This window comes from Cavia porcellus, unplaced genomic scaffold (genome assembly GCF_034190915.1).
Source record: "Cavia porcellus strain 051 isolate PalLab524CR breed Dunkin Hartley unplaced genomic scaffold, mCavPor4.1 scaffold_2, whole genome shotgun sequence".
NCBI lineage: Eukaryota > Metazoa > Chordata > Mammalia > Rodentia > Caviidae > Cavia > Cavia porcellus.
In genome coordinates, this window is record NW_026947485.1 from 137505314 (window position 1) to 137527557 (window position 22244).

Consider the following 22244-nt stretch of genomic DNA (forward strand, 5'->3'; position numbering starts at 1 on the left):
ATAATCCCAGCCCTCTGGAAACTGAGGCAGCACTCTGGAAACTGTTGCCACAAATTTGAGGCCAGCCTGAGCTACATAGTGCCTCTACAAAGTGAAACCTTGTCCCAAAAACAAAAACAGAAAAAAGAAGATCTCAAAAAGCCTAGGGGCTGGGGATGCTTATGGTAGATGCTTGCCATACTTAGCCTGGTTTTCATCCCTAGCACCAAACCAAAAAAAGCAAACAAACAAATGGACAAGTATTTGGCAACTTTTGCCCAAAAGGATTTCTAGACATGGCCTCATCCCTCACCAAAAAAAAAAAAAAAAAAAAAAAAAAATCTAGATATAGGGGCGAGGGGTATTGCTCAGCAGCACAGCACCTGCCTGGCAAGTTCAATTCCTGTATCAAAAAAAAAGCAAATCTGGATATAGAACCAAAAATATTTTCAGACACTTTTTTAGGCCTTTAAAAGCAGTATAGAAAAGGAGAGTGAAAAATTCTATTTTGGGAGGGAGTGAAAAATTGTATTGTGGAGGGGTGAGACTGGGTCTTCCTATGTAGTTCAGTTTGGCCTTGAACTCCCTATGTAGGATAAACTTCAAATTTGCAGTGATTCTCCTGCCTCAGCTTCCTGAGACTACAGGTATAGCCATCGGGTGGCTCAAGAACTGCTGCTATTGTAACTGAAGTACCGACATATTATAAACAACATTCCCCTCACCCGAAATGCTAATTAAAGTGAGTTCTGAAATGGACTCTCTCTAGAAATTCGAGAATTTAGCCAAAAGCAGTTATAAAAGGTTAAATTGGAATTATTGAGGAGCGTTTCTTTGGAGAGTGAGGCCAGCGTGCTGGGCTTCCTCTTGCAGGCACCCACCTCCCTCTCACCTCAGGCTGTGGGAGGCACCTTCCACAGAGCCACAGATCCCACCATACTGGGGGGATCCCTTGCAGTGAGAGGGGCTAGGTGGGCCTTGGCCTGACTCCCAGGCTGGCAACTGTTCTGGCAGCAGAGTGAAGCAGTACTGACGCTGTCCTGGGTTTGGCCCGTGCTTCCACATCCGTGTAGGAAAAAGTTCACAGGGGCTTCCTGTGGGGCTGGTGGGGGCCTACCTAGCACCATGAGGAAAAAACCCTTTTCTTCCAGACATTTCTCTGGATTTGTTTGAACAAAACACATTACTGCCACCTGCTGGAAAACGGTCAAAATAGACACACAGTATATAAATCTACAGGGAAGATTTGAATGGCACCAGGTAGGATGATGGAAAGCGCAGCCTTGTACAACAGGCAGGGTGGCAAAGGACCAGGGTAATGGTCATTCTAGAGTTTACCTGATGGCACTCCTACAGAGAGGAACAGGCTAACACACAAGGGGTTGGAGGGGCCCACTAGATTTCTAGGAGCTGAAAGAGGGTGTAAACACTGTGGAGGAGAGTAACAACTGCACAGAACAAAGGAATTATGGGTAAGAAGCCAGCGGGGTGGTCTCTAAAATAATCATAAAAATGTCTTATGAGAAAAAGCTTTAATCTACTAATCTCAAGAAGAATCTTTTTCTAGCTTTGTTTGCCTCCCTCCATCCCTACCATTCTTCTTTCCTCCCTCACTCCCTTCCTTCCTTTAGGTTGAGATTATAGAGTCTGGGTTAAACTCACTATACACACTAAATTGGTCTCAAACTCATAATCCTTTTTCCACAGCCTTCTGAGTGCTGGGATTACAGGTTCGGCTCCCAGAGAATGTTAAACCATTGAATGGAAGTGAAACTTAAGGCTTTTCCTGCTGTCTTTTTCTTTCTTCTTTCTTTCTCCCTTTGGCTCTTGGATAGTAAACTAGTAGAAAGACTATGTATGTTAGAGAAGACAGTGCTCTCCTCTCCAGAGCGAGTAGTGAGCCAGTTGTTCCCAGATGGAGAACAGGAACAAGTTTCACGATGTCACTTAATGATCATAGGACCTTCTACTCCAAGGGGAACCACAGAACTCATGGAAACTGTACAAGTTTAATTAGGTGCATGAAGGATGTAAAGGAATAGCAAAAGATAAAATGTTTTAAAAAAATTATACCTCATGAGGCTGGATGTGGTGGCACACTCCTGTGATCATAGCACTCAGGAAGCTAAGGCAGGAGGATTGCCCTAAGTTTGAGGCATCATGGGCTACAACAGTGAGTTTAAGATCAGCCTAAACTACTACCAGATCCTGTCTCCAAAAAAAAAAAAAAAAAAAAAAAAAGACAGAAAAAAAGAAAATAATGTATCTTCATTTGATGTGCTGAGTTTTACAGGGGGAAAATGGTAACTAAATAAAAATTGTTTTTTTTTTTTTTTGTCTTTTTCGTTTTTACTGGTACCAGGGATCGAACTCACGACTGCCTGCTTGCAAGGCAGGCACTTATGCCGCTGAGCTAAATCCCCAGCCCCTATAAAAATTGTTTTTGAAACAGGGGCTTGCTATGTACTTCAGGCTAGCCCTGAATTTGGTATGATCTTCCTGCCTCAGCTTCCTTCACCTCCCCAGCATGCTGGGATTACAGGCATGTGCCACTACACTTGAGTCAGTTTTTTGAGAACCCATATTTTGGGACTAGGGAACGTAAATGCAAGGGATTTCCTGTTCCTGGGTGTTTCTATCTTGGGTTATGCACCTGGCTATGATTAAGCTTTTGAAGCAGTCACAGCCTGTTCTACAAGCATGAAGTAGAAGTAAAGCTTCTACTTCAAGTGTTTAGCTTAGTCTGGTGGTGCATGCCTGTAATCTCAGGATGACTGTGAATTCAAGGTAGTCTGGGCTATATAATGAATTGAAGGCCAGCCTGAACAGTATAGTGAGACTGTCTCAAAAAAAAAAAAAATTGTGCTGTGAATTTAACTGACAAAGATAGTGTAGCTAGTATAACTAGTCCCATTTATGTCTTAGACACGCTCCTGGCACTGGTATTTTTTGGGGGGGGTACTGGGGATCTTTTTTTTTTTTTTTGTCTTTTTCCTTTTTATCGGTACCAGGGATCGAACTCATGGCTGCCTACTTGCAAGGCAGGCGCTTATGCCACTGAGCTAAATCCCCAGGCCCCCTGGGGATTGACAACCCCCCCCCACCCCCCACCCCAAGAATCAAACTCATGGTGCTGTGCCGCTGAGTTATATCCCCAGCAACCTTTTCATACTTTAAAATGAGATCTTGCTAAATTCCCTAGGCTGGCCTCTGTCAATCTTTGTGCTTCAACCTCAGGAGCAGCTGTGATTACAGGTGTGCATTACCACTCTTGACTCAGATAATTGCTTTTTTGTCTATTCAATTGATATAGGGGAATGAAACTCCAGACCTACTATATGTCTGGAATGAATTCATGTTCTCTAAAATCAAAGAATAAATTTTAGCAACAATGGAGGTTAAGAGCAGAAATATTTATTGAGAGGAAGAAAGCGTCTGCCTGAGACAGAAGAGGTCCTGAGTGGGTTACCAAAGATTCTGTATTTTCTTGGGATTTTTAAGAGTAAAATCATGAGGTGAGATGGGTCTAAAATTGAGGAAAATGGAACTTGAAAGGCACACAGGCATGAGGTGGAATAGAGCTATGGTCAACCTATAAATTTAATTGTTCAGGTAAAATTGACCAAATCAGGGACAAATGGGGAGGAGGGTCACATAGCAAGTGAGCATTCTTTATGGATCAGACTCTTCCTCTAGAGGTTGGGATGGTGACTCTTGGCTTCTCAAAGTGATCCAGACTTGCACCCTTAAGGGTTTGTTTTGCTTTCTGTCCCAAGATCTGGTCCACATTGAAGTGTCTACTCCAAGGTCACCAGACAATGTTGTTTTCTTCAAGGGCGTAGCCCTGTCTGACTGCCTATAATATTTTTAACTAGTGGGGCTAGGGATTTAGCTCAGCACCATAAGTGCCTGCCTGGCAAGAGTGAGGTTATAAATAGAATCCCTGGTTAAAAAAAAAAAAAATTCTAACTAGCTCAGCTGCTTGAAACACAATTACATGGGAGAACCCTATAGTTTGAGAGGACTACTTGTTGAGTTTGGAATCAGTATGGGCCTCTGTATGTTCATACAGGATATACAGAAATTGTTTGCTATGATGTTATTTGTTGATCTTATATACTAAAAGCCAGAATATGGTAAACACTCAGTAAGTATCTACTGAATAGTAAATACAAATTGGGACTTGAGTGTGTGTTGCTGAGAATAATACCCAGGAAGTGCTCTGCCACCGAGCTACATCCCCAACCTAGAATTTAAAATTGTAATTGCCTTGGTACAAGTAGTATTTGGTACTAGTTGGTTCTATCATTAGAATCTGTTAATATCTGCTGGACAGAGTGGGAGCCCCAGGACAGGTTCTTATTTAGATTCTCCTGGTTCCATATATTGTGGACCCCACCCTTCAGTTATGACAGCATCAACTGGGCATGTGATATTTTAAGTTACAGATGATTTTAGTTTCTCTGAGGAAACCTGGGAACCACCCTGGTCTCTGTGACACATTTGCAGATCATCTCACTGGGTGAATTTTTATTTTTATAAGTCTTGTCCCAACTTCTATGAGGGCTTCGTTTTACATTTTCCAGGTTACTGACTTCCAATGCAGGCAGGTAGGGTACGACCAAATTGTGGTGGTTCATATTTTTGCAGACACCCCAAGTTCTTTGTGAAGGTGTGGATCACCGTGCCCTCAAGAACTTCAAAGGGCGAACACTGCGTTTTTTTCTCAATGGAAGATCTCAAAGCCCTTAAAGACCAAAGGAGAGAGAGACTGGCTACTGTTGTGAGCGAGAGGGGGTGCACGGGAGGCCTGGGTGGCTATGCAAGCGAGGGGAGACTCCTTAAGTTGAGAGTTCATTCTTTCTGCCCCCTTTCAGCTTTGACAGCGAAGCTCATTTAGTCGAGGAAGCTTATTGATTCCATACTTCCGGGCCTTTTGGGCCCAGAGGCCTGCGGATCGCTCTGAAGTCTGGGTCAAGTCCTTCGATGAAGAAGGGGTGGGGGTGCGGGAAGGGCGCAGGTGCAACCCGGCAATCCTGGATCTAACCTACAGACGCGAACGTGAATCATCACTTAGGCCGGCCTGGCGGCTTCCTGATAAGGTCTCTCTGTAATCCTCACCCACATCAGGGCACCTGGGCTTTTCTGGAAGTCTCCTCAGAGATCGGCGCGGCCTGTCTTCCTGATTTCCCCTTTATCCCTTCTATGTCCCCTGCTCGGTTCCGCTTCTTCACATCTCAAGCCCAACACCCTCACACTCCTCTGGCGGCGGGCTCCTGGGCGCTGCGGGATCTCCCGCCAGCCCGCGGCGCTCGCCCCTCCCCTCCCACGCACGTCACGTCCGGCCCGGCCCCCGCCCCTGCCCGCCCTGCGCCCTCCGCCCTCCCGCTCGCCGTTAGGGAGGCTCTGCGCCTCAGCCGTTGCCTCTGTTGCCCCTCCCGCCCCTTCTTCCGCGTCTCCGCCGCCGCCAGCACTGCTACCGCCGGGGAGAATCCGGGGTCGCTACCGGGCTGGCCGCGTGCCACAACCGTCGCTTCAGCCTCCAGTCAGCGGCTGCCTCAGGGAGAGGCTCGCCGTTCGCGGAGCCACCTAGGGCTTCCGTTCTCGCTCTCCTGCCGTCGCCGCGGGTCCTGGAGAAGCGGCCGCGGCCGGGGAACGGGGCTTCGCGGTTCCAACGGTAGGTAAACGGGCGGATACCCGGCTCTGCGCATGCGCGGGCCGCCAGTAGCTGCGGCCCTCCCCTGCTACAGGCCCCCCTCCCCCCGGCGGCGCGTCCCACCCTAGCCGGCTCCCGGGCGCAGTGTTCCCGAGTCTCAAGGACCCCGGGGACGGTTCTGCCGGTGGAGTTCAGTATAGAGAGGCCTCTTTCCGCTGCAGAAAGGAGGAGATGAGGTGGTGCCCCTGCTGCCAGGGGGTGTGGCAGCCTTCGATTTTTCTCCCGCTGCAGTCTCGTGAGCGCGTGTCTCTGTCCCCCGCGGTCCTCTGAAATAGAAGGCACTACACCCCTCAGTTGCTCGCTGGTACCTTCCCTGCCTACCCGCCTGTGCCACTTCCGACCCCGTTTCGATCATGCTGGGCAGTGAAGTTGATGCAGAAAAAAAAGCAATGTGGTTTCTGTCGGGCTCAGCTGCGCCTCTTTTTAAGGTCACGTGAGATGAGTGGTTGTTGACTTCCTTAAATTGCTCAGAATGTGGCCCAAATTGGCCTGTTGGTGCACTGGGCCTTATCAAGAAAGCGCGCTGCTCAGTCCTGCCGGAAGGGTTCCTTCGTATTGCGTTAAGTTTCAGATGGTTTCCTAGATAAGGATATGGGGAAATCGAATCAGCGCCCTTGCCCAGTGGGAAATTGTTAAATACTTCTTTTATAGTTAAAACCAAAACAACTTGGGCAAAACATTCGGGACCCCACCTGTCTTTCAGGAGCTATTTCTATTCTCCAATAAATTTTCTTACTCTCGAAAAAAAAGTTAAGGCGACTTTTAGAAAAACAGTTTCTTGGTTCCCCATCAAGCCGTCTAATCAATGGAAAAAAGTTGGGCATAATACATACTTTCGAGGAGGTAAGCCAAAAATGATAGCCTGAGCCACATTAACGCAGGCTAACATCCTATCACTGGGGCGCGCTTGATTTTGGAGGCGGACATTAAAAGATGATTTTTAATAAGTTGAGTTTCTGTGGTTTGGGTTAATGTGAAACTATGCCTTAACCTTCCTTTTTTAAACCTTGAAATACTTGACCTGGGTTTCTCATAGTGGTGTGGATACTTGAGTGAAATCGAATGAGCTCGTCGTTATATGTATATCCATTAAGTGTCTTTTCTGTATGTTTTCGGTTTTTTGTTTGTTTGTTTTTTGTCATTGGGGCAATATTTTCTCCAGTTTAGCTGTCTGAACAATTAGGCATCTGTGTGATACATTTATATTCTTTTTTTTTTTTTTTTTTTTTTGTCTTTTTTCCTTTTCATTGGTTCCAGGGATCGAACTCACGACTGCCTGCTTCCAAGACAGGTGCTTATGCCGCTGAGCTAAATCCCCAGCCCCAATACATTTATATACTTGAAAGATGTTGAGGAGCAGGCATATCAACTGTTGCAAAAAATTCATCATTGAGTTAAAAGAGTTACTACATTTTTTATTTATTTTACTTATTTATTTTTTTTGGTACCTGGGCTCAAACTCAGGACCTCACCCTTGCAAGGCAGGCGCTTAGGCCACTCAGCCCCTATTAAAGTGTTTTAAGACAGAAAATGGTTGAAATGAATTGGAGTAACGTGTTTTCCTGCCAATAAAATGACAACTACTTTGAGTGTCATTTATAAATAATCTTAATCCAGCTGGCCTGGCTCCCCTATTGTACACCAGTTTTAAATTTGGGGACTATAATAGTGTAAGTTATTGCAAAGATTACTTAAATTTTATTTTTATTTTTATTGTCTTTTTCTTTTTTATCGGTACCGGGGATCGAACTCACGACTGCCTGCTTGCAAAGCAGGCGCTTATGCCGCTGAGCTAAATCCCCAGCCCCCAATTACTTAAATTTTAAAAATGAAAAGGTTTTTTTTATCACGCTGGGGACAAAATCCAGGGCCACATATGGTAGGCAAACATTCTGCCTCTGTACCACACTGCCAGCTCCTCAAGAATTCTGGTGTTCTTTTTTTTTGTGCTGGGAATCTAACTCAGAACCTTGCACTTGCCAGGCAGGCACTGTGCCACTAAGTTATTTCTCCAACCCTAAGAATTCTTTAAAAATTGTGGCATCAATTTTTAAAGCACATGCCATCAAAGCACATGCCTATAATGTCAGCACTCTTGGGGACTGAGACAGAAGGCTGGGAAGTTTGAACTTGTCTCAAAATACAACATTAAAAAAATTGGAAATATAGGGAAAAATGAAGACCTTGGCTTCAGTCTTCACTGTGTAGCCCAGGCTTGCCTTCAACTCGAACTGATTCTCTTGCCTTGGCTTCCCTCAGCTGGGATTACAGGGGTGCTGCCAAGGCCTGTGAACTGAATTTAACCGTTGTTGAGAGTACAGTTTAGGGGTATTGAGTGCCTGTGTGATACTGTGTAACTATCAGTGCTCTTCATTTCCACAGCTATTTCATACAGAAACTCCATTCTCATCAGATTAACTTCTTATTCCTTGTTTTCCCTAACCCTCATAAACCCGTTTCTCTGACTTTATCCAGTCATGTAGGTGGAATCATACATTTGTTTCTTTATTTTGTTTTTGTTTTAAAAATTTTGTTTCGTTTCTTGCTTATTTCTCTTAGCGTATTGTTTTCAAGGTACATTCGTTATTGTTTGTTGCGTTATTGTTTGTTGCTGGACGTGCTAAACATGCACTGTACCGTTGAGCTGTACTTCCAGCCCAGATTCATCCATATTTGAGCATATATCAAAATTTCTTTTATAAGACCAGGTGTTCCATTGTGTTTATGTACCATATTTCATTAATCCATTCATCTGTTGATGAGTATTTGGGCTGCTTACACCTTTTGGGTATTGGGAAAGTTACTGCTATAAGGGTGTGCAAATAACTTCAACTCATTTCATTTCTTTTGGGTATAAGCCAGAAGTAGAATTGCTGGATCATGTAATTTATGTTTTTTTTTTTTTGTCGTTTTCATTTTTATCGAACTCACGACTGCACACTTGCAAGGAAGGCGCTTATGCCGCTGAGCTAAATCCCCAACCCTGAAATTTATGTTTAATACTTTGAGGAGCTGTTGAGGGCTGGGGGTTTAGCTCAGCGGCATAAGCGCCTGCTTTGCTAGTGCGTGGTCGTGAGTTTGATCCCTTGTACCAATAAAAAGGAAAAAGACAAAAAAAGACAAAAAAAATACTTTGAGGAACTGCTATACATTTATTTATTTATTTATTTATTTATGTGTGACTAGGTCTTGCTGTGAAGTTCAGGCTGGTCTTAAACTCACTGTGTATCCCAGACAGGCCTTGAATTTGTGGCAATCCTGTCTGGCCTGCTGAGTGCTGGTATTACAGGCATGTACTGCCATCCCCAGCCAAGTTAAATCTTTTATTTGAAAACCTAATATTTTTGAAGGTAAATAAAATAATGAAGTTTTTCTAACATAAGAAAATTTCTATTTCACACATGAATAATGAAGAGATTGCTTTTATTTTTAAGAGGCCAGTTTTTTATCTGAAAAGATTTAGAGTTTGTATATGTTTTGATCTCAGCTAAACATATATCAGTAGCAACAACCTATTTTCATCACAGAATATTTACTTTTTTTTTCCGGTCTTTTTTGAGATGGGGTCTCGTTATGCAGTTCAGGCTTGCCTTGAGCTCACTTTGTCGCCCAGGCTGGTCTCGAACTTGCAACAATCCTCCCACTTCAGCCTCCCCAGTGCTGGGATTACAAGCGTGAGCCACCACACCCGGCTCATCGCAGAATATTTAAAAAGTACTCATTAAATGAAGGCATTATTTTCATCAATGAATGCATGCTTCTGAAAGAGATTTTCTTCATTTGTAAAGTGTTTCATTACAGACTAGGAGTTGAGGGGAGGGAGTTACTTGATGTCAAAAAATAAGTGTGGTATTTGAACTTGATCATAGTGTTCCCCGCGATTGAAAGGGTAGGGGTGTCCCCAAGAAATGTCATAGATTAATTAGTGAGTACCTGGCTGGTTGGAAATGGAAACAATGGAGGCTATTTAGAATGGAGTATGTTCTGTCATAAGGCTGTTTTAATGCACCAACTTTGTGTAGATAGAACATTAAATAGATATGAATTCCTTCTGTGCAGCTTAATACATTTGAATGAAATTTTATCGATTTTCAGTGAGAACAATAGTTGTTGCTTATAAAAGGCATCCACCTTAAATTCAGCTGAAGTTCTAGTCACTAGTTCAGTGGTAACTGTGTACCAGTTTCTTCAGCTCCCAGAGTTTTCTCTTCCTCCTCTGAGAAAGATTGGTTCTGTTGGGTAGTAAACCGCAGTTTGGAAATGCACTGCAAATGCAGATACCCAGGTTGTGCTGTTGGCTGGGGTTCCAAACTGGAAAAACAAAGATGAAGTCTTGGTTTCTTTGCACATTTTTTTTCCATGGTGTTAAGATACTGGCATTTTTGCATATTTTTTGATCAGAGTTCACAATCTAGTGATTATAGCTACTTCTTTTTTTTGTTTCTATATCAGCTTCCCTTTTTTGCAGAGCAGGTTTTTGTGGTTTTTTCCCCCCCCCTATGGTACTGGGGATTGAATGCATGACCTTTACATTGAGCTGTATTTCTACACTTTTAAAAAAATTTTAACCTGCTGTGTTACCCTGGCTGTCCTCGAACTTCATCTTCCTCTCTTAGCCCCGCAGATTGCTGGGATTTCAGATATGCATGACCATGCCTAGCTCATTTTCTGATCATAGTGTTTTTTTAGAAAACAGTGAGTTATTGTGCTGATACTTTGTTGGAAGAGTTAACTTAATAATTAATTTAAACAAAATCATGCTAAGTTAGTGAACCAGTGACACTGAAGTGCATGTAAGGAAGGGAACGTGTTGGGAACCATGTTGCTCTAGCATAGGGTTAGCAAATCTGGCACTTGTGTTGCAGTGAGTTGTTTGTATCATTGAAAGCTCTAAAAGGGCTTGCCATCACTGCTGTAGCATCTTGGAAGCTGATGCTCTCCCCAACTCTTGAGACAGGATCTTAGTATGTAGCTCAGGTTGGCCGTGAACTGTGTAGTCTAGGCTGGTACACCAGGTTTACAAATTGTCTCTTAATCAGGAGAGAAGCCTTTGAATAGCCACCTGTCTTCAAACCTTCATAAGCAGGATTAAATTCCTCTACCACTCTCACCTATTTTATTTATATGCTGTTGTATTTGTGAATCTTGTAGAACTCTGGGTCTGTCTGTTGTCATATGTCTCAAGATACCATCCTTTGGGAAAGATTTTTTATGCAGTCCTGGAGACTAAATCCATGCACCTGACCATTTTCTTGACTTTTTGAATCAGAATTGTGGCTGGTTTATAAGTAGATGTGTAGTAAATCTTTTGCCCTTGTAGTAGTCCTCATTTAAAACATTCTAGTTTTTTAAGATATGAATTACTTTCATTAGAAAGATTTGCAGGAAAGAAGTTGAGCATGGTAGTCCATGTCTGTAATCCTAGCACTCTGGCACCTGAGGCAGGAGGATTAGCATTGTAGGCTGCTTACACCAATTTGAGTGAGACTGAACTACTTAGTAAAACAGTCTCAAGAAAACAAACAAAAGATTTGTGGGAAAGGAAAGAAAAAGATTTGCAGATAGAGCTAGTGGCAAATTACTTTTATATTTTTGCAAATTCTGAAATATAGCTGTGTACTTTGAGGCTCATAGTACTTTTTTTTAGTACAGCACATGTAAATATGTTCTAACATATGCAGCATTGTTCTAGATCTAAGAAATAACTTGTGAGATGATTATAGAGATTCTATAAATAATAGTTGCGTTTCTCTTTTTAAATTATCTTCAGTTGTTGCTAACTAGATTTAGCAGCCACTTTTTGCATTTTAGTTTTTAATCACTTAAGGTACCTGTGCTTGGGATTGGGAATTTAGCTTAGTGGCATAAGCGTCTGTCTGGTAAGTGTGAGATCATGAGTTGATCCTTGGTACAAAAAAAAAAAAAAGAGATACCTCTGCTTATAAGTCTTTGGCATAGCTGATGTTGTTTCCTTCTCATTTATGTCTTTATTCAGTATATATTTTAAAAACCATATTGTGTGCCAGCTGTTGTGCAAGCATTTTCCGGGAGGCAAAGATGTAATGATAATGTCCTTGCTTTTACAGATCTCTTAGGAGATGCAGACAGTTTTTAAAAATTTTGTGGGATAATTGCTAAAAGGTTAAGGGTATATAGGAGGATCACAGAAGTGTCTGCCTCAGGAAGTCAGGGAAAGGTGGACAAAGAAAGAGCTGTGGCTTGAAGATCAATGCAAGTTTGATAAACAAGATGGGGTTGGGTGTAATGTTGAGTGTTGAGTTTCAGGCAGACAAAAACAAAGAAAGCTTGGGTGGTATGGATGGTAACCTATGAGGGCAGAAATGGAGGCATGGCAGGCAACTGAAATACTTGTAAGTCCTACTGTACAAAGGAGATAGGACTTTATCAGATTTGTCAGAGGTTCTTTTTTTTTTTTTTGTATTTTTCCTTTTAATCGGTACCGGGGATTGAACTCACGACTGCTTGCTTGCAAGGCAGGCGCTTATGCCGCTGAGCTAAATCTCCAGCCCCTGTCAGAGGTTCTTAAAACTGTATCTGTTACAATTCCCTTTAGACCTTGTTAAATATATAAAGACCCAGACCAGCCTCTCAGATGCTACATGTGGGTTTTGCAAACTGTACATTGAACAGACTTTTCCTCATTCCCAGATGGTTGTGCTATACACTGAAACTAGAGGTCCGTATTTTAAGTCACTGTTCTCAAAAGCCAGTCAGCAACGTATGGCACTATAGATGGGCAGGATGGTCTGTGAAAGTGTCTGTGTAGTAATAAAATGGACATGTGCACACTTGCAGTCCCAGCATTCTGGAAGATGAGGTAGTAGGATTGCAAGTTTGAGCCCAGCCTGGACAATTTATTGAGACCCTGTCTCAAAATACAAAAATAAGACTGAAGTTGTAGTTTAGTGCTAGCTAGGTTCAAGCCCTAATTTAAACTTAAAAATTTACTTTTATGTGTGTTTATTATGTATGTAATACATTAGTGTATTATTATTCCTTACTGTGTTTTAGAAACACACATACATTTATGGGTACAATTTTTCTTCCTGACTAGAAGAAAATTTTTTAAAAGTTAGTTTGTTGACCTATTTTCGATATACATAGTGATCACATTCATCAGAGAATTTGTAACTGTACATGACAGAAGTTGTTTTTTTTCTCATTCCCTTACCCTTCCTTCAACCTCTTTTCCCCTTCCCATTTACAAAACTTTGTTTCCATGTTTTCCTTTTCACATTTTTTTTTACTTTTCCTTTCTTTCCTTTCCCCCTCCTTCTCCCTTGTTCCCTTCCTCATTTGAAGATTTTCTTCCTATTTCACAATATCTGTTACACATTTTTTTCTTTATATTTTCAGTTTCTCACACCAGAGAAACAATTTGATGATCAGAAAATTTAGATAGTGGCACATTCTTATAATCTCAGCACTCTGGGAGGCTGAGTCAGGAGGATCACAAGTTTCAGTGCAGCTTAGGCAATTTAGTGATTTAGTGAGACCTTGTTTCAAAAATAAAAGATAATAAAAGGGCTGGGGATTTTAGTCCTGGGCTCACTCCTCAGTACTGGGGGAGGAAAAAAAAAGATTTGGAGTCTAGCAATAGAGGCAGTAGAAAACAAAGACTTGTGCAAGAGAATGTGGATTGGATTTTAGTGGTAAGGAGATCAGTAAGACAGATGAGTGGATTTAAGCTTGGGGGTTTATCCCCTTGATGTGACTTTGTTACTTTTATTTGATTTAAATAGCTTGAAATTATGGTTGAAGGTCATAAAATAACTGGCTATGAAATACTTTTGAGAATATCTCAAAATTAGTCTGACAGTTTACTAGTAGGTTATCGCCAGAGGTAACTTTTTTTTCTTTAAGCTTTGAGCAAGAATAATAATGAGCTATCTTTACTTGAAATGTTTTATATGCAGTTGTTTGACAACTGCAGTCCTGCAAAATATGCTTGACTTCATTGTTCATTATTGTTTGGTGGTCACTCTGGAGAATTTTTCCCTCAAGTAGAGAATTAAAGTACATACAGATGCACAAATCCTTAGGGTAAGTATACTGGTATTTCATCATTGTTGCAAGAAATAGGGCGGAGAAGTCCCCAACATTTTGAGCAATAGTGGTTCTTTTTTTTTTATTACTTTATTTGTTAATATTAAGAAGAAAAGGTAAAACAAATTTTCACAACAAAATAATAAAAATAACAATTGTTGATAAATTACACATCATTATCTTTAGTCACTCAAGTACAAAATATGGGCATAAAAATTTCTTCAATCAATATTAGCACAACCTTTCCTATTCAGTGAACTAAGTGACACTAATGGTATAACTAACTTGCATTTTTTCTTTTCCCTTCTATCCTTTCTCTTTTCCCCTATCTTAGTTTCTTCTTTTTATTGAACAGTTTCCTCCCATTTCACAGTGACTATTGTATATTTTGAACCTTATGGTTACACATATGTCACTGTGGTGTGATGTTTTTCAATCCTTCTGGGAAGATACACAGAAGGGGAATACCTGGGTTGAATGGGACCTCTAATCCTAATTTTTTTGAGGAATCTCCACACTGATTTCCACAGTGTTTGTACTAGTCTACTCTCTAACCAACAGTTGTAAAGGGTTTCTTTTTCCCTACAGACCCAGCAGCATTTTTTATTGGTTGATATTTTTTTTAAATTGAATAATTTTTTAATGAATAAGGGAGAGGATGAGATAAAAGGGGGCATAACAACATAACAATACAGGTTAAAGCATGACACTTTCAGCAACCTAGTGCTTCACCACCAAATAACCCGACTTAATAGTAGTTACCATAGTGTCTTTTTCTTTGAAATATTTGAATATAACTTCATATGCTATAGCATCAAACATATCAAGACTGTGTAACACCATTCAAGTGGATGAAAGCATTGTAGAGTATTTAGAACCAGCTAACAGAAAAAATGATCAATGGTTTCTTTATTATCTCTTTGCCTATAGCAATAGTGGTTCTTTAATTCAAAGATTTTCTAGTCCTGAATTTTGTGTTTGTTATCTTATAGGTGGTTTCTGATAAATTACTTAAGTCAGTCTGAAGCTCAGTAATAGATTTAAATGACTTGCTGTTTTCCTAATTAAAGTAACATCTGTGTACATTTGGCCAAGTAAGTTTATATGTTTTCAAGATGTTTGTTCAGTCTTTTAATTAAACATCTTAAGACAGCTTATGCTGTTCTCATTCATTTCTTGGGCTGGGACACTGATTTAGCATATTGGCATCTTTTGTAGTACCCTCCTTTTTAATGAATCAGCACAGTGCTTTTTACTTTGCTATAGTGATTTATTTGTTTGTTTTTCTTTTTAGAGGCTGGCCTAGTGAAAAGCTGAATTTATAGAGCAGGGATAAATGTGTTTCCCTTTAGCTTTGGTTCAGTGATGTACTCAGATATAGTCTGCCTACATACATAAATCTCTGTTCCTTTCACTTATTTGAGATCCAGTTCTCTGTTGGCTTTTCCTCTTTGTTTGCCAGTGACACAGGGATTTAGTTACTAGCTTTAACAATTAATAAGATAGAACAACTCTATGTGAATTGTCTTTTATTTTGTCAAAATATTTTGGGTTGAAACGTTTTGTTGTTCCTGTTTCATCTGAAAATAGAATTTATATGAAAATAACAGTTTATCTTGGCAGATGCTGCTCTTACTACACATTGCTTTATTTGTAAAGTAAGACTTCACTGCAGATCTAATCGTACTATCATGATATTTTGTTAAAACTACTTTGAGAAGACTTTATATTAGTGTTTAAAATTAATATTCTTAGTGTAGTTGCTTCTCTCCCATTGGATCTTGCTGTATTCTAGTCTGGCCTTAAACTCAGTTTGTAGCTCAGGCTGTCCTTGAACAACTGCCTCAGCCTTGCAGAGTGCTAGGATTACAGGTATGTGGCACTGTGCCTCGCTTTTAATGTACCTTTAATTTTGTGTTATTTAGAAAATGTAGTGATTTTTGAATGCTGGTTAGCCTAGTAGGGCCTTCAGAGTAGGTTCTTGAAATACGGTAATAAAACTCTTGTGGAAGGAAAATGCATTTCTAAAATGTCGTATGCTTTTACCTGGGCATATGGGGGCATATGCCTATAATCATGAGGCTGAGGCAGAAGGATTGTTGAGTTTGAGTGTATCCTGGACTATGCAGTGGGTTCAAGGCCAGCCTGAACTGCATAGCTAGACTCTGTCTTGCAAAACAAAACAAAACAAAAAAAGTGCTGTTACAAAAAATATGCTAGTAGCTGGACATGGTGGCACATGCCTGTAATCCCAGCTCTTGGGAGGCACAACAGGATTACTGCAAGTTGAAGGCCAAACTGGGATACATAGTGAGTAGCCAGCCTAACTACATAGCAAGAGCTTGTCTCCCCACTTGAATTTTCAGCCTTAGCAAAGTATAATTTGTATCTGACAATATTCACCAATTTTAAAATATTGTCTCTAAAGTTAAACTTTATAAAAGATTTTTTTTCTCTTTGAGACAAGATCTTGATATGCAGTTCAGGCTGACCATCAGCTCACTTTGTAGCCCAGGCTGGTCTTGAATTTGCAATAATCTTCCTGCTTGAGCCTCCCAAGTGCTGGGATTACAGGCATGTGCTACCACGCCTGGTTTATAAAAGGATAGTTAATATAATAACCTGTATTGATGAATTGATTGATTGGGACCAGGGATAGAACTCAGCCTAAGCTGGATTCTTTGCCCATTTTTATGTTTTATTTTGAGACTGGGACTCAATAAATCACTCAGTTGCCCAAGCTGGGCTTGAGTTTGTAATCCTCCAGCCTCAGCCTCACAAAGTGCGAGGATTACAGATGTGTCCACCACTTCTGGCTGTAACTTCACTTTGAAGATTTTTGTTTTTTAGATGAATAGACAGGTAGGTGAACTACATGTTTCAGCAGGCATTTCAGGATGTTTTGGAAAGTAATCATCTAGTAAAAGATTTATTGTGGGAATGTGGTTTTCCTTCTGCTCAGGTTTTGATGTTCCTTCTTGGAGGTCTATGCTACTCACTGAGAAGACTTTTTGAAAACCACACTGATTATACACCTGAAGCTTCGTAGAGTGTTGCAGTACAGTTCACTAAGCTTATTAGAGATTTGTTAGATCAGTGACCGATGAAGTGAAATAATACACACATGAAGTTTTTCCCTCAGCTTACTCATTAGTCCTTTAGCATTGTGCAAAGGAAAAGAGACTGATTCTCGGAAATTTTAGTTAGATTAACAACTCTATAACTATTTTTATACAGGGAAACCTAGGCAGAGAGACAGTGGAAGTTGTTTTGGGTCACACATCTACAGAATGGTATCTTTTGTCTGTTTTCCTATATGAAGTATTGGTTCTCCAACTCAGAAAGCCCAAATGGCCACTGTTGTGTTGCTTCTTTGATCTCAAATCCTTCAAGTTTAGTTCTGAGCCTATGAAGAAATGTGGAAGAAATAGGGTAGGGTAAGGTATTTGTGTGCCAACAGTGTCCATTGAGGAAAATGGTTTATGTGAATGGTGTAAACTTGGTAGTAAAAAAGTCTTCCTTGAAATTCCTTTGTTTACTTATCTACAGCAGAAAGATTCTTATCCAATTTAGCTACCATAATACAAAGATGAAAAAGGTTTTGTCTTAAGTCATAGAGGGCTGGGAATATATAGCTCAGCAACGTAAGTGCCTGTCTGACAAGTGCAAGATCCTGAGTTCAGTTCCTGGTACCAGAACAAAACAAAACACTAGGTCATAGATTTTTCAGCAGAAACAGTGCCTTTCAAAGTAACTTTGTAGATTCCTCAAACAATGACAAATAGAAATTCTACTTGACCCAGCTATTTGCTTTCTAGGCATCTTTCTGAAAGTGTTAATGACATCATATTACAGTGATAAATTGAATCCCACCCATGTTGATAGGAGCATAATTCATAATAGCTATAGCTTGTAAGCAGCCTACCATCAACAAATGAATATGATAGATAAAAATAGATTTACATATAATAAAGTACTGCCCTATCATAAAGAATAAACCTGAGTTATTTATAAGAAAATGAATGTACCTTGAGAGTATAATGTTAAATGAAATAAATCAGACACACAAGCTTAGATGTAGCATGGGTTTTGTTACATGAGAAACTCAATATGTAGGTAAATTAAAGAGCAAAAAAAGGGCACATAATAGGAAACAGGGAAATAGAAGTTTCTCATAAGGGAAGGGGACCAAGATGAAGGTAGGTAGGAGAGAGAATAGGGGAAGGAGATGAAAATAGAATTAAGATGTATTATGTGACTATACCAACTCGGCATGATGAATGTAATCCTATACTAGTAAAAAATAAAACATGGATCATAATTTCAAAAGAAAACAAAATAGGTAACCACTTAACTGGATTCTACTCTTTAATCTCTTTGCACAGTTAAAAATGTGGGAAGTTTGAAATAGTTTCTTTTTCTTTATAGATTAACTGCTGAAGTACTGATCGAGTTCTGCGTTTCTTCAATGAGGAACTACAGGCTGATCTTCTGCCATAATCTCAAACAACCATAAATGACAAAAGAATGCTTGCTCAGTGAGGGTAGCTGGTGCAGAAGCCATTTTTTAAACTTAGGTGTTTAAGTACTCAAAGGTAAGTACTCAAAATAGTAGCTGTCTGCTACATTATAAATCCATAGGGATTTTTGGAGTTTGCCCCTGCTTTTTATTTATTTATTTTTAGTATCAGTTATTACCGTAGCTACTATTTAATTGTAACTGAGTTTTGTAGTTATTAGCTGGCACCAGTTGTATTAAGAAAGGAAATTATTTTTATAAGACTGTGTACATTTGTATTATTCTCTTGTCCTTAAATTAATTTCTACCATTCCTGTCAATTGACTGATTTGTTTTCTAGTTTTGCTGTTAACCTCTCTTTATCCAGCGAGTGAGTATACAGTTGATCCAGTAGGTCTAATTTTCATAAACTTTAGATTCTTGACTAGGTCTACCTGGGTGATCTGGAGTTGGTGTCATTTTGTTCATTACCAATTTTTGAAAAATTTTTATAATTTTTCCCATAAAATTTTTAAAAATAAATATTTATTTTAGAAAATGAAATTTTCTTGAGATTTCTTGTTTTCTGATGCTGTGTGTGTTGGAGGGTGTCATCTGATGCATTTTCTTCCTATCACTTCTTTATTAATCCAACAGAGTTACGACAAGTAACTTTTTTTTGAACCAGACTAGCTCTGGCAATATCTTCTTTGCTGTGCCATGTGCTGCTATTCACTGCTCTGCTCCCTTTTTTTCTTTTTTCATACTGGGGATTGAACCCAAGGTCTTACATATACTTGGCAAGGACTCTACCACCGAACCAGCCTTTTTATTTTGAGACATGGTCTCTTGTAATTGCCAGTCTGGCCTTGAATTTGTGAGTCTCCTGTCTCAACCTCCCTAATAGCTAGGATTATAGGATTGTGCCACTGCACCGGACTGAAAAATTTTTTTTGAGTAATTATGAAGAAATAGTGTTGATAAAAGGATTTTCTTCATTAAAAGTTGAGGTCCAGAATTGAAAAAATATATATATATATATTTATTAATGGCTGCTCGGTCTTACGGGAATAAGAACTGATTAATCGTGTTCTTACTTGCTCATCATTAAAGTGATTCTGTTATATTTGAGTATTTATCAATTGAAGGATTAGGTGAGCTTCATATAGCAGAGTTTAGAGCTGGACTTTTGCCTGAGTCATTAATAAACTTGGTTAGTAAAGGTCTTAGGATCTTGTCTTTGGGATATTAATGTCCTTTGTAAATGTAAACAATCAATTTTGTCGTTGTTAAATATACAAAAACTACAGGAAGCCTTCAGAGCTAACTTCATAGCAGAGAAAATGCTTTGATAATTATATTGGGCTTTATTTGTGAAATACATCATGGGCCTGATAACTGTTACATACTTAAAATAGATGAAAACACATTCAGGTGTAAAGCATTTTTCTTTAATGTATTTAGTCATATTGCCACCTGTTAATCATTATAGTCGTTTTTTTTTTTTTTTTGTCTTTCATTTGGCAGAAAAGACAGCTTTGATTTCTGGCTGCAAAAAAGATATGAGGAAGAGCTCCTCCCCTTCCTTGAGTAACTGCAACTCCGTTCTTGCTAACAAAATATTTGGAATTCCACTTGATGAGCTGCAGCAGGGAGGACATCCAGACAATGAGGTTCCATTCATAGTCCGCCACGTTGTGGACTATATTGAGGAACATGGTATACATTTCTTTACTTTGAGGGCTAGCTTTTGTTTTAATATACACAACTTATCCCTTTTTGACTTTCAATTTTTAAATTTTTTTTAAGTATGGAAAATGCAAAATATAGACAAAACAAAGCAATTCTTTTTAAGGTTTTAGTGCATTTTTAACTTAAGTTGGTATATCTAGGAATGACAGTTGCCCAGCCTAGAATATTTTTTTAGTGGGGGTGATAGGACTTTTTAATGGATATAAGGGTGGGATAAAATAGAATGTCTTTCAGAGATTGTATGTTTCAAGATACCTAATTTGAAGGTTTTTAGCCAAATCTGGAGAGCTAACCAAGAAAGGCTTTCTGAGAAGTATGAGTATTTTAAGTTGGCTGAAGATGAATATATATGGGCAAATCGTTGGAAGTTGGAGCTTATTTAATTTTTATCTTGAACTAAATAGGCGGTCTGGAGCAACAAGGGCTTTTTCAAGTCAATGGAAATGCTGAGACAGTGGAGTGGCTTCGGCAGAGATACGACAGCGGAGAAGAGGTGGATTTGGTTAAGGAAGCAGATGTTCCTTCAGCTATTAGTCTCCTTAGGTTTTTCCTTCAAGAACTTCCTGAACCTGTTATTCCTGGCAGTTTGCATATTCACTTCATGCACCTTTCTCAAGGTAAGATAATTTTTGATTCTAATCAATCATTCATTCAATTGTTCATTCATTTATTTATTTATTTTTGGAGACCTGGGAATTGAACTCAGGACCTTGTACTTGCCAGGCAGGCGCTGTGCCACTGAGCTATAACCTTGGCCCAGTCATTCATTATTAATGTAGAGTCTTTATCTTTTAGAAATCATTTTGTTTTAAATAACTCATTACAACACATTATTGTAATCATTCTATTTTATTGTTAGTTTTTTTTTTTTTTTAAATTTTGTTTTTTGGATTTTTTTTGGTACCGGGGATTGAACTCACGATCTTATGCTTGCCAAGCAGGTGCTTATGCCTGCCACGCAGGGGCTTAGGCCACTGAGCTAAATCCCTGGCCCCTTATTGTTAGTTTCTACTGTGCCTAATTTATAATTTAACTTTATCATAGATATAAATATGTATGCATGTATGTATGTATGTATGGTTTGGCACTGTTTATGATTTTAGGCATCCATTGTTGGTCTTGAGGTATATCCCCAGCAGATAAAGAGGGACTACTGTAACTACTGATTACTTAAGGAAATAATACTAACGCTGTTTGATCTTAGAAAATTACTTATTAGATTCTCCACAGTTTTTTTCATGTGGAAAAAAGAATCCTAAAATAATAATGACGCTATAAAGTTGTCGAAGTAATACATATAAAGAACCCTACACTGTAGCTACCCAGGAAGTAAAGTTTCTCTGGTCTGCCTCTTTCTACTCCCAGAATGTCTGGTGCAGGTGTGTACTTACTTTTGTTCTTGAGCTGCAGGGTTGGATTCTAGGGCAGCAGATGAGAAGGGATAAATTAGCTTTGAAGGCTGAACTTAAAAATGTTTTTCAGACCTACACCCTAGAAATCTTTCTTTTTTTCCTCTGGGACAGAGTCTTGCTTGTAGCCCAGACTGACCTCAAATTCATGCAGATCTTCCTGCCTCAGCCACCTGAGTGCTGAGATTATAGGAGCATGCTACCACATCCATCCAGCTCATAGAAATCTTGACATGTATTTAATAAATATATTTCAGAGATTAATTTCTTATTTTCTCATGTGCTTTTTGGGCCCTATGTCTTTGGCTTAATAAGACCAATTATAAAAAAAAAAAGTAACTAGTACTGCAGGGATGCAAGAAGTTGCCACTTCCTTGACTAGACTATGGGGGGCCCAAAAATAAAATGGGAAAATAGAATGCAGCAGAGCGAGTCTGAGCCACAGGGATCCAATCCTGTAGCTCAGGAACAAAAGAAAGTACACACCTGCTCCAGATATTCTATGCAGTTTAGGTTGGCCTTGAACTCACAGCATGCACTACATGCCTAGCCATGATTTTCTTAAAAATCCTTTTCTGCTAAATACTTAGGTTAAAATTAATAATTAATTTAAAATTAATTTTCTGCCAATGATAGGCAAGGGGGTTTTGAAAACTAATTCAGGCACTGTGTTACACAATGATATGATCAAAGTACTGGTACATTTGAATGGACATTTGGTGATATTACAAGGTATAGAAGAGTTGTTATTGGTTACATTTTAAATTTTATGTAAAACTCACGTGACTATACCCTTTGCAGATAAACTTTTTAGACTTGTGTT

The 22244-nt window shown here is 39.5% G+C and overlaps 1 protein-coding gene across 12 annotated transcripts in view; it reads left to right on the plus strand.

Annotated features, from left to right (window-relative positions):
- The first annotated feature begins 5330 nt into the window (after positions 1-5330).
- The window catches only part of Fam13b (family with sequence similarity 13 member B), an 82310-nt gene continuing 65396 nt past the window's right edge, over positions 5331-22244 (plus strand). For 5 of the 12 annotated variants that reach the window (XM_005008007.4, XM_013143473.3, XM_013143474.3 and 2 more), the window contains exons 1-4: positions 5332-5656; positions 18191-18357; positions 19788-19979; positions 20417-20629. In XM_005008007.4, the coding sequence (XP_005008064.1) occupies positions 19823-19979; positions 20417-20629 (370 nt within the window). In that variant the 5' untranslated portion in view covers positions 5332-5656; positions 18191-18357; positions 19788-19822. Of the gene's footprint in view, positions 5657-6515; positions 6539-18190; positions 18358-19787; positions 19980-20416; positions 20630-22244 lie in introns of those variants that run through there. The other 7 variants (XM_003479537.5, XM_063245440.1, XM_063245442.1 and 4 more) reach the window with 4 other exon arrangements.